Consider the following 12,503-nt stretch of genomic DNA (forward strand, 5'->3'; position numbering starts at 1 on the left):
GCCCTCAGCAGAAATATGTACACATCTCTTACAAACAAAACAAAGCAAAAATTCTCTAGTTAACGTTTCTCTTACAGCTAAGCTTCATAAGCAATACCTACCTACATTTACTGCTTTCCTCCATTTCTAAAATCAGGCTTTTGTCACTACTACTTCACTGAAACAGTACATAATGCCATGGCCACTTAAATCCTGAGCCAAGAAAATTTCAGTCCTTATCTCTCCCCCCACCACGCCCACTTTGAGCATTGGACATATTTGTATATTCCTTTTTCCTGAAAATAGGCTTTTGTTACTTTCTTTGGTCTTGTCCTTTTCAGCCTTTTCTACACCCTCATAGATGTATTCCCCAGGAGTCTGATATGTATTTCCAACCCAGACCACATGTACACACAATAACAGTTAGATATGCAGAGTCCTAGATCCATATAACCAATGGCCAACTAATCCTCTCCAGCTGGATGTTATAGGCAGCTGCAAAAACAAATTCTCATCTCCAGTTCCCTTGCCCAAAACCTTTTATCTTGGTGTTATCACTATCCAACTAGTGACCCAAGCCAGGAACTTGGAAGTCATTGTCACTTTCCACTTCTCTTTCACAATCAATCCCATCGATTTTACTTACTGCTGCTCAAATTGGTCTCCTCCTTTCCGTTCCTACTATTATTGTCCTAGTTCAGATATTCATCAGCTGGATTGTTTCAGAGACTTCCCTTTCAGCTTCCACCTTTTCAATTCATCCTCCAGGCTGCTGCCAGTGATCTAATATGCAATATATTCTTATCCTTCCTTGTGAAGCTCAAAATCCTTCAGAGATTGTCATGTCCTACAGGACAAATCCTTGAAGCACAAAGCGAAGCCCTCATGATCTGAATCTTTTCTTTGATTCATCCCTAGGTACTACCCTGCCTCCTTGAGGTGGCTTGTCTTCACATCTTAAATCTTTTAAATGAAGTTGAGGTGGAATGCCCTCCCCTATCTGCTTGGCAAATTCCCATTTCTCCTTCAAAAGGCAGTTTGAAAAAAGTTCATTTCAAAAGCCATCTCATTCATGAAGCCTTCTCAAGTATCTCCAGACAGCCTGAGGTCACGTGCCATATACATACCTCCACACCTTAATTTAACCTCTTTACTGTATCATCTGTTTACCTGACTCTGCACCAGCTTTAGAGATCCTTGACAGTACTGTGAGATTGCCCTGTTCCATTAAATACATTTAATGGCTAAAGACACCAGAACCAGTCTCATTATTTTACAGACACACTGCATTTATTCAAAAGATACACACATATATATATATATATATACGTATATATATATGTAAGTATGTGTGTGTATATGTAACGATCTCAAAGGTAAAAAGGGAAGCTAACATTTGAAAATTAGGTAAGTTTCATGTTACAGGATAAAGCTGATAAATGATGGACAAAAAGTTATTTTTGTAAGTTACATATATAAGAAGCATACATAGAACTTATGGTTTATTGAGTCTGCCTCTTTCATTATACTTCTCTGTCAACAATAATTCTGCAATAAATGTATTAAATGCCATAATTAAGTTGGTAAATGAAACGGGCAAATGAAAATAGGTAAAAAAATAAGAATTGTTGCATATGAGCTCTTCTGAATTCACAGAAAAAAATGTGTTTGCTCCTAGCTTCTCAAAGTGAGTACATAAATAAAAGCTTAAATGAAAATAATTTCACTTAAGGTTATATTATCTTTTCATATGAACTATACTGAACAGAAGCAAAACAGGCTAAAACAGGATTTCATATCTCATTTTTTCAATGTAAGAATTAAATCATTTGCCCAAGTCAAACTGATTATTAAATAAAATTATCAGTTTGTAATAGCTATTCTAAATTCTCAGTGGCAATAAAGTATGTCTTTTACAGATAGGAACCGTCCAAGAAAACTTATCAAATGATAAAAATGCTATGCAAACTATAAATGTTAGAAACTATTGTGATTAACATGGTACTATGTAAACCGACCTGGGTCCATATGGAGGGGAAACAGTTTCATCAAGGAAGTGTCTATATATATATCTATCCAAATTCTCAAACACTCCATCATTATCTACTTGATATTCCTTCATGTTTTTAAGATAATTTTTAACATCATTAACAAAGTCAGTGAAGAGCTTCTGATCATGCATAAAAACACCATTCAGAAAAAATTGACTGATGAACTGATTAAGTTCTTTCCAATGATAGAAGCCATTCAGTTCTTGTAATAAGTATCTTGCAATTATTCGTGTAAATTCATCTATCCTTACAGGATTCAACATTGTATTAAAAAGGCTAATGGATTCCTGTCGAACACAGTCAAATACACCAAAACAAGCCTTTCTCAAAGAATGATAATTTTTAGTATACTGAGGGTCAGCACTGTATTTCTGTGAATTTGTATTTTTTCCACATCCTTCAAAGTGAATTGGCTTTTCTTTCCTTTCCTCCTTTTGCATAGTAGGACCTCTACTGTTCTGGTTTCGCATAGTTGCCTTGCTCTGCGGATGTAAATATTCATGATAAGTTGTTCTTGACTTTTTAGCCGCTTCTTCTGTAGCAGCAAATCTTTTATTCCCCTTTTCATCAAAGATATTCTTGGTGTTATCTTTGAAATGTCTAAAAGTAGATTTAACTGAATCTGAGAATTTTTTCAGGTTTTCCTTCACAGCTTCTTTAGCTTGTTTAATTTTTTCCTTATGATGCCTCACAAACTCCTTGGTTGAATTCTTCATGGCATCAAATGTTTCTTTAACTGAACCCAAAAACGTTTCTTTTGACTTATTTTTAACCCTGTGATTTCCTCTGTCCCCTTTCTTTTTTCCATCAGTTTCTTGTTTTCCATTTTGATCTTTTGCCTCAACATACAGTCTTTCCCACAAATCAGAACGCTGCTGTTCAAAGGTTAGCTTCTGCTCCAGCTCAGTGAGTCTTCCCTGCAAGGTTTCTATTTCTGTTTTTTCAGCCAATACATTGGGAGAATCTGGATTGCCATAGGGCTGACTAGTGCTTAACTGCTGAAGTTCCATCCTTAAAGCAATTGTTCTTAGTCGTTCTCTCTCCAGTTCTCTTCTTAACATTTTTGTTTCTGCCAATAGAGGCTCCCACTGATTAAAGAAGCTATGCATTCTCTGCTTTTCCTCTTCCAAATGCTGCCTAAGTTTCTGATTTTCTGTAACTAATTCAGTACTTGTTCCTTTATCTTCCAGTATCCTAATCTGTTCTCTTAGTTTCCTTAGCTCTTTCTGTAATGAAGATAAGGCTTTTTCTTCCTTCTCCAGAGATGTTCTTAAGTACTGATTTTCTGTAGCAAGGTTCTTTTTCTGAGTTTCAAAGGACATTTTCTCTGCTTCAGTAAGGGTCCAACACTTCGCAAGGTTTTCCTTCAATGACTATTTTTTGAAAAAGAAGAAAGAAAAATATTCAAGTGCTTTAAAAGCTGAATTTAAATCTTTCATATTTAAGAACGACCTAGTATACTTCAGTATCTTTATTTCTTGAGACTATCCTCCTGGGTAGTATTTTCAAATTCCCCTTGGTAGTATTTTCAGTAGTATAAAATTTGGAAAATATAAGGATTATATGGAAGAAATACATAGCAGAGAGCTATATCAAACTAAGAATAATATGATGGAAGAATTTAAAGACAGGAAAAAGTTAACTAGAGCTGTGTTAAACTCTAATAGAATTTTTAAATTAATAGGGATACTATTGATCAGTATTTCTAGATTTCCCTCATCATAAGAAATCCTTACTGGTTTCTGGACCCATTTACAAGTCAGAAGAAAAAAAGGTAGCCCTTTTGACTATAGAACTAGATCTCTCCTGGGGAAGCTCCTGGAGAAATTAGGCAGTTGAAAGGTTTCTTCTCCGATCTAGAGGTGGGGAAGATTATCTTTAAAGTTGCAGCTCAAGCTGACTTTAGGCCTCAAAAGATCTTGTGTATAGTCACTCCACCCTTTGAAAGAAGAAATATTTCAATAATCTTGGTCTTATTTAAAAGACCCAAGTGCTGTGCAAGTTAACAGCTTTTAGGTAAGTGTAGGCAGCTTTAGGTAAGTATAGGTTAAGTCATAACAATTATCTACAAACACTTCAGAGGACAAACTGAATCCAAATTATAATTTCCTCAATTTCAAATAAACTTCTGAAGCAAATGTAACCCAAATTACCCATATAGCTCTAAAGCCAGCATTTGAGATAATGAGAAATCATGTTCAATCAGAACAGAATTTTACGGCAGTTCAAGATAGCCTTAACTGATTTGATTTTTCTTTCAACAAATGCATTACTAAAAAACACTGAAATTATTAAAGTGTGCTTCAACAGGTTTAGAGTAACACCATAAATTCATGGATAATATTATTCTGTCAGTTAAAATATCTTGATATATAAATATATAAAATGAACTTAAATTTTAGTTAATTTAGTTATCCCAGCAAAATAACTGATTACAAAAACATTTTTAAAAAGTTCTTTAAAAGAAACTGACAGTATATTCACTCAAAAAAACAACTGTTTGAATTGTTCCATCCACTTATCCCCTATTATTGACAGTGCCTTCCAACATGACCAAGTTAAAATGAGCACAGCCCAAATACCCCTAAAGAGTGGGAGAAATATCAAAGGTAATGGTAGAGTTATACAGAGAAGGTAGGGTTTAACAAACAAATATGACTGCTGAATCATTATACTGATATTTCTTTTAGTCTTAATAGCAGCTAGAAAAGCCTAAAATTGTGGCATTGTAACCCATACCATATCAAACTCTGAAATCTGTTCTACAACTAAATGTTGTGCTGTGCTTTGAAATTGTTTTTGTATATATGTTATTTTTCATGAAAAAAATGTCGATTGTGATGATAAAAAAATATTTATTCCTTCTTCTAGCCTCCAATGTTCTGGAGCAGCTAGAAGAAAAAATCTGCAATGATGGTACGGTAACCCATGACAAACTGGAATCTGCCCTGTAACTATTGTTGAAGAGTGCTTTGAAAACTATTACTTTTTTCTTTCTTTGCTTTGTTTATATATTATATTGTACAATTTTTAAAAAAGTTAAAAAAAACTGCAATGGTTGCTTCGTTATATGCCTCACTTATCTTCAGAGAAGAAATTAAAATTAAATTATGTTCATTTCATCTACTCTCCCTGCATGAAGGAAAACAACAGTCTCATCTACCCAAGAGCTGTGGACTGTGGAGTAGAAGACACTCAGGTAGCACCATCTTTAAATGCACACAAGCACAGGAAAGCCAGAATGACCAGAGGGTACAATTTTCCTCATCCAGTAAACTCAATAATCTTGGAAGAAGTGACTGATAAACAGATGCTGAGCAGTTCTTCCATGGACATCTTCAACATGTGAGCCATACTTAAGAGCTGGAAACGAGATCTGCAAAAACTTTCAGTAAAGATCTGTGCATGGCAAGTCTCCTGAAAGCCAGCGTCACTCTATGGAACCAGGAACCATGGTAGCAAAGAAGAAAATGGCTACTCTTTTCATAACATTCTCTGATCCAGGTTGGGAAAAACTGCACTATTTATGATTAATTTCAGTAGAACCTCCCTGAAAGATACAGTTGGTATGTCAAATGGGATTCTGTCTTCACTAGAAACACAATCATAACCCCCTATGCATACAAAATTTGTTAAGGAAATATGGGGGAATGGAGAGAGAAAGGAACAGTTTACTTTTCTACCCTGAGCTTATCTATAATCACTTCACCTTTCCTAGGGAAGAAATAGAAAAGAGACCAGCCTGATAACTAAACAGAATGAATAGTACAGTCCTGTGGGATATATAGGGTTTTAGGCAGGAAAGCAATAACATGCTCCAACAGAATTAGCAGGAATCAAAGCAAAAGGCCTGGCTGACACTTTTCTGATCCAGTTTCTGGCTATATGGCCACAAACTTTCCTCTTTTCCTTCCACTGAATGGAAAGTGTTTTGCTCAGCAGTATAAAAATGTCAATTATAATATAGCATGGTGGTTAGATCAAGTGCTTTTACAGTCAAATCCAGCTTTGCCAGTTCCTAGCCTTGGGAAAATTACTTAACCTTTCTGAACCTCTCTCTCATTTATAAAATGAAGTTAATACTTGCTTACTTCACAGGAATGCAGTGAGAAATAAGAGAAATACTACATATGATGTACTTTTGATAGTGCATAGGACATATTAAGTGCTCAATTAACAATTACCAATATTACTATTGATTTACTAATATGTGCTGAACATATCTAAATAGCACAATAATTACCAGTTATAATTTTTTTTTGTTAATAGTACATACCTTATAATCTATAAAAGACTCTTGCTCCTGTTGACACTGAGAAAGATAATCCTTCATATCATTCAACTCATCTTCATGTATCTTTCTGACCAACTGTTGACGTTTCTGAATCTGAATTGTACCTGAAATCAAAATTTTCATTAGGGGTATATAATAAACATTATGACTACTAATCTTTTTAAAATATATGATTAAACATTTAATCTACATATAATCTAAATACTTGATCTGGACAGAATCATTTTTTTCCAAAGTATCAGCATTTCACTGTCCCATAAAAATTGATTAAATTGAGAGTAACTACAAGCTCATGGAGCCTATTCATCAAACAGCAGTAAGTGTTAATCATAACGTAAATCAGGCCCAGTAGGTTATTTTCTTTAGCATTCACCCACAATCATTTAAGCCCTTCACTATCATTTTGATAAAAACAAGCCAGCCCACATTACCGCAACAGAGAAACTATGTAATGACTTTATTCTACTATACTGAAGGCATACCAAGTTTTTTTCTTTTTGTTTTTCTTTGGGGGGGGGGAGGAGGAGGGAGGAGTCTTTGAAGTGGGAAAGTGTTTCATCCCCTCTTCCATAGATAGAGAAACAAAAAATGATTTCTAGTCAGATTATAGTCAATAAGGAAAAATTAAAATGAACTTCTGTATTTTTTCTCACTGTATTTTAAATAAATGATACAAGTATCCCACATAAGCCTAAAAAGTATAGCAGGGAAAATAACTGGTTATTCACCATTCTCAAAGCCAAATTTTAAAAAATTCAGCAATAGTTAGTTCTGTATTTATAAATATGCTTTAAATTATAAGCTATGCTTTAAATACACCGGCCAAGTTGACTTCCTTCTAACCTAAATAGAAGTACAGCTGAGTAGAACTCAAAGAGCTATCTCCTGCTATGACCCCTACCCAACGTGCTGTGAGCCAAACTGAAGTAAGTGACAGAAACTGCTGCTCATTCTTCTTGGGACCACACAGACACCAAAACTGGATTACCGCCATCCCTTTCCCAACAGTGATAATGGAATCATAAACCAACTAGGATTCTCAATATTTTCACTCTGAAGATTAAAATGTTACTTTTACCAAGACATGCTGTTTACATACTGCTACATGTTTCACGGGTAAGAGAAAAAAAAAATCACAAACAATAAAAAGGCAAAATGCATTTGGCAAAAATATTACATCTAGAGTCCCATACAAGTATGTTAACAACAAAGTATTTTGCAACAAAAGCACTTGTAATGATAACTCATTATTTCTTCCTTTACTGATATAAAAATTAAGCTTTTGTTTTTTTTTTCACATGGGCAGGCACCAGGAATCGAACCTGGGTCTCTGGCATGGCAGGCAAGAACTCTGCCTGCTGAGCCACCCAAATTTAAGTTTTAATCTATTCTAAACACTTCTTGAAAAATACTAAAAAGAAAACTTTTACCAAATCAGAGACAACTGTTAGATATTAGCTAAATGTCTATTAACAGCTCTGATATTTTGTGCTAAGACTTACTTCTCTTTAAATATTCCAATTTATCAAGTGGGAAACTTCTTTCTGCTTCTGACATGTTCATGCCACACTATCAAATTCCTCAAAAGAATCTGATTATTTTTAATGTTGAAATGAATTCATCTATAGTTCCCATTATAGAAAATCTCTACCATTCTATTTCAAACTGTTAGAAGGAAGAATGCCTTTGCCCACTGAAAAGAAACTATTAAGACCTGAATTCGAGGTAATAGCACACATAGCATATGCTTAATGACTGTCTCAATGTGGCGTTTTTCAGTCTCACTAATCAGCCATTGGGCTTTTTTCCCCCTGCATTTTCCCTGCCTAACAGTAAAGTGTTATTATCCAAGGCACAATCTTTAGCCTTCTGGTCAGGTCTGTAAATTCGGCCTAGTATCACACCACTGACATAGTTTCTGCTATCACTCCTATAAGACTTCTCGTCTACATATAGTTTCAATCTCTCACAAGAGCTTCCAGCCAATATACCCAGCTGCCTGTTGGGCACAATTGTTTAGAAGACTTCCTAAAAAATCAAACTTCAAACACAGACCCTAAAGCACACTAGTATAAAGTAGAGTAAAAACAACCAAACTGAGTTTACCATCTATTTACTTAAGCATCCAGCAAAATTCTTTACCAGTAGTCTCCCAAAACCAGAAGTAAACCAGCTAGCACACTTCAGGAATTTAATAAATCACCAATTTCAGGAATTTAATAAATCACCAATATCCAGGCTCAAAGTCCTATTTTCCATTATTCCTTTAGTGTCCCTCATTTCATCAAACTTCTCTCTATCCTCACTTTACTATAGTTGTCACAGTCCTCGTCACCCAATATCTAGATTATTAAACCTCCTAGCTGACTGTTCTAGTCTTTCCCATACCACTTAACCATTCCATTCTTCCTGTACTTTTCTTCTAAAAATACCGTTGTTGGGAAAAGGTAGGATTTAACAAACAAGCATGATTGCTGAATCATCCTATTCATATTTTTTTAGTCTCCAGTATCTTAGAGCAGATAGGAGTAAAAACCTAAAATGGTGGAACTGTAACCCATCCAAACTCCAAAATCTGTTCTACCACTAATAATTGTTGTACTGTGCTTTGAAATCTATTGTTTGTATATATGTTATTTTTCACAAAAAAGAAAAAGTCATGATAAAAAAAGAAATATTCCTTCTAGCCTCCAATATTCTAGAGCAGCTAAAAAGAAAAATCTGATATGATGGTATGGTAGCCCATGACAAACTCTGGGATCTCTTCTGTAACTACTTGTTGAAGAGTGCTTTGAAAACTATTGCTTTTTTCTTTCTTTGCTTTGTATGTATGTTATATTATATAATAAAAAAAGTTTTTAAAAAAGCCTATATGGGGGGAAAAAATACTGCTGTCAGGTCACTCCACTAATCAAACTCTAGATTCTAAGATGCTCTACAATAGAAAAGAATCCTACCTATTCCAACCTTATATTTCATTATTGCTAAATGCCCATTCTGCTACAGCACAGTCACAGTCTTCTCACTGCTTCCAAATCCAGAAAGTTTACCTCTTCCTCACATTATCATAGTCTCTATTGCAGAAATGTCCCACTTTCCCTTCTGTATATCCTAAGTTTATCTAGACTAGACCCAGCTCAAATCCTATCAGCACTTAATAAGTTAAAAAGTCCTATCAGCACTTAATAAGCTCTTCTGAGCTGTCATTCTAATTGCGCCATATAATTTACCACCTAATTAAATTCGATTATATTGTCTGCTGAAGACCAGGGAAGCCTATTAATAGCTAAAGCAACTCCATAAAACTAAATCAACTGAATTCCACTGACTTTTTTTAGAGGATAATCTATAAATAAATAAAGAGTAAGAAAGGTGCTTCATGCATGAAGATTTTTTTAAACCTTTTCCATGGTACCTAGTTTTAAATATTTATCCAAATTAAAATATGGATTACTACTGTACATGTTCATTAACTAGCATCTCCTTACCATGCTGGTATGATGATCCACCTCCACAATGATAACCCTGAGGAACTAAGCCAACTTGAAGTGCCTCTATGTCACCAATTGCTTCTGACTTGGTAATTCTTTATTCTTAACACTTGAAAAAATGGGGTCATACAGTATTTCTAAAGTAAAAAGTATGCTTACACAGAACATTTCATTCCTTCACATTTCTAGATGTACTACAGCTAATTAAAGAGAAGTAGTCTTTTCAAAACCAAATATGTATTCTTCCCTTACTTAGATGTGACCATCTGCAGAATTTATGCACTATTATACCTCTGCTTCCTTTGGTCAACATCTATTTAATCTCTACTGAAAGCACTTTCAGAACTGCAAGCAGTGCCAAATACCTGAAGTACACTGTTTTACTATCCTCATTTATGTTAGTTTTCTCCTCCAGCATAGATTTAACACTCCAAATTTATTTGGAGCCAAGACTGGTGAATATAAGGAGTGATTCACTTAGATGGTATGTATGTTAAATGATTATAAAGAAAATGACTGACTATGGGATGCAATGACCAACTTCCTGGTAGAGGATAGCTCCAAAAGCAACTCCAAAGGTTTTTTAGAAATGCTTAGATCAGAACCAAATTAAGGAAAAGTTGTGATGTCCTTTAAGTAGTGACCTTGAAAAGCTAACAGTCATTCAGATCAATTCTTATATGTTTATTAAACCAATCTCATTGCTATATAAACACAATTCATACTATGTCACTCAGATTTTTCATATTCTGAAAAAGCAAACAGAAAAAAGCACAGGAAAATGTTTTATTAAATATAATCATTAGAGCAAATTATATAAGAAAACAAAATGCTAAAATAACATAATTTCTCAAATTTGAAAGCACATCTCTCTAAACTGATCTTTCTACAAAAGAGTCAAAAGGTCATGCAATTGCTGGGGTTTAAATGCAATCTGGATTAATATTAAAAATCAATAACCAAATTTTTTTTAGTAGGAAATATATATATAAAATAAGACCTTCCTCCTTTGTTACCTTCATGTTTACCTGTGGGGGGAAAAAAACATTAACACTAGCAAGTATAATACTAAGCAAACTATGATGCTGAACTACAAAATGAAAATACTGTCTATTCACATGACTCATGGGAATAGCAATAAAGGTCACAAAACATGTTTACATAAAGCCTGAAATCTCAATAGAAGAAATGAGCACTAATTATTGTGTTCAAATGTAGCTATTTCAAACTGGGATTTAAATATTCTTCCTAACTGTAATAAGTTTATGATTCCTAATTAAAATGATCTGCCTCATGATAGATCTTTCAGATTTTTAATGTCTTTATTATTTAAAAAGAGCCACAAACATACATATTACATTAATCCTTACATTTCTTAAATAAATAATTACTGCCTCATATAACTGCTTTGTGAGACAGGTAGCACTATTCCAATTTTACAAATGAGAAAACTGAGGCTCAAACAGGCTGCAAGTTTTCGAAGGCCATACATTTATTTAATTGACAGCACTAAAACAGATTCCAGAATTCATCACTCTTATTTAACTGCTTCTACACTACAATGTCAGTTAATGTAAAAGAAATTTTCAGATACTTACCATAGAAATGTCCAAATCCCATACTGATTGCAATCACCAAAGCAAGTATAACACATTTATTGAGACCACTGCTGAACTGGTGCTTATGTAACTTCTCCTTGGAAGGTTCAGCTTCTTGTTCAGCAAGAAGCCGCTCTTCAGATTCTGAACTAGAAAGAGTCTTCTTCCTAGCACGGCGTCGTCTAAAGGCAGGACTAGGCTGAAGACTGATGTCATCACTACTTGATTCATCATCACTAGGTTGAGATGTGAATACTATTTTAAAAAGAAAAGTATAGATATTTAGGTATTAAAATTTTTGAAAAGTTTTCCCAGTAAATGTGATTTAGAATTAATCAATACTATCTCTACATGCCTTTTTACATGAGGCAGCCAAAAAGAACCACAAACACAAGTGCTCACATTTATCAACATAAAGCCAAAACCTAAAAGGGTTCAACTGTGATACACAAGAATCTGCTCAGCATATTCTGTGCCTTTGAGGACTTATCTACTTTTTCTCACCCCTTTTGTACTTTATATCATTAGAATACTAATCATTCATTCTTATAGCCTATTACATTTCAGTGCCATTAAAACTATATAAAAAATTATAATTTGGGGAAGGAATAAAAAGCCTCTAACCATTCAATCTGAAACAGAGGTAATTTAAGCTCAGCTGTTTAAGAAACACAGGAAAATGTACAAGCAGTTCCTGTGATTTACACAGTACAATAAATACTAATACTCTTCCTTGGGTTTACCTTGTCCCTAGTTTCATTTCATACTATTAGCCCACAATCAAAGTTCAAAGCTCTATAGTTTAACATAGGTTTCCAGAAGTTAGATGAGCCCTTCCCTTCGACTGCCACTCTTACTAGAAGGTTATTAATTTCACCCTCTAGTAAATATGTCAGCATGAGGAAGTGACACAAAAGCTATCTCCGATATTAAACACTAGTCTGGTGCTGTTGCTTTATGAAAAGAACAGTAAGGAATAACAAACTGAAAAAAAATCCTATAAGAAATCTCAAGGCCCGGAAACATATCCACTGGAAAAACCACCTTTGTTTTTTCAAATGCACAATTTCTTAATGTTGTTTCATATATC

At 34.3% G+C, this 12,503-nt stretch overlaps 2 protein-coding genes across 9 annotated transcripts in view; one reads left to right on the forward strand and one right to left on the reverse strand.

Moving 5' to 3' along the window:
- Positions 1-9,072, forward strand: part of PIGB (phosphatidylinositol glycan anchor biosynthesis class B) — a 65,407-nt gene extending 56,335 nt beyond the window's left edge. The window contains exon 13 of the transcript XR_013162410.1: positions 4,902-9,072. The gene's annotated coding sequence lies outside the window, so the exon portion shown is untranslated. The remainder of the gene's footprint in view (positions 1-4,901) is intronic.
- CCPG1 (cell cycle progression 1) overlaps positions 1-12,503 on the reverse strand; it is a 70,011-nt gene that overhangs the window by 23,261 nt on the left and 34,247 nt on the right. For all 8 annotated transcript variants that reach the window (XM_077127968.1, XM_077127966.1, XM_077127970.1 and 5 more), the window contains 3 exons: positions 11,414-11,668; positions 6,307-6,428; positions 1,998-3,403 (listed from right to left, as the gene is read on the reverse strand). In XM_077127968.1, coding sequence (XP_076984083.1) covers positions 1,998-3,403; positions 6,307-6,428; positions 11,414-11,668 — 1,783 coding nt within the window. The remainder of the gene's footprint in view (positions 1-1,997; positions 3,404-6,306; positions 6,429-11,413; positions 11,669-12,503) is intronic.

Source organism: Tamandua tetradactyla, chromosome 14, assembly GCF_023851605.1.
Source record: "Tamandua tetradactyla isolate mTamTet1 chromosome 14, mTamTet1.pri, whole genome shotgun sequence".
Taxonomy (NCBI): Eukaryota; Metazoa; Chordata; class Mammalia; order Pilosa; family Myrmecophagidae; genus Tamandua; species Tamandua tetradactyla.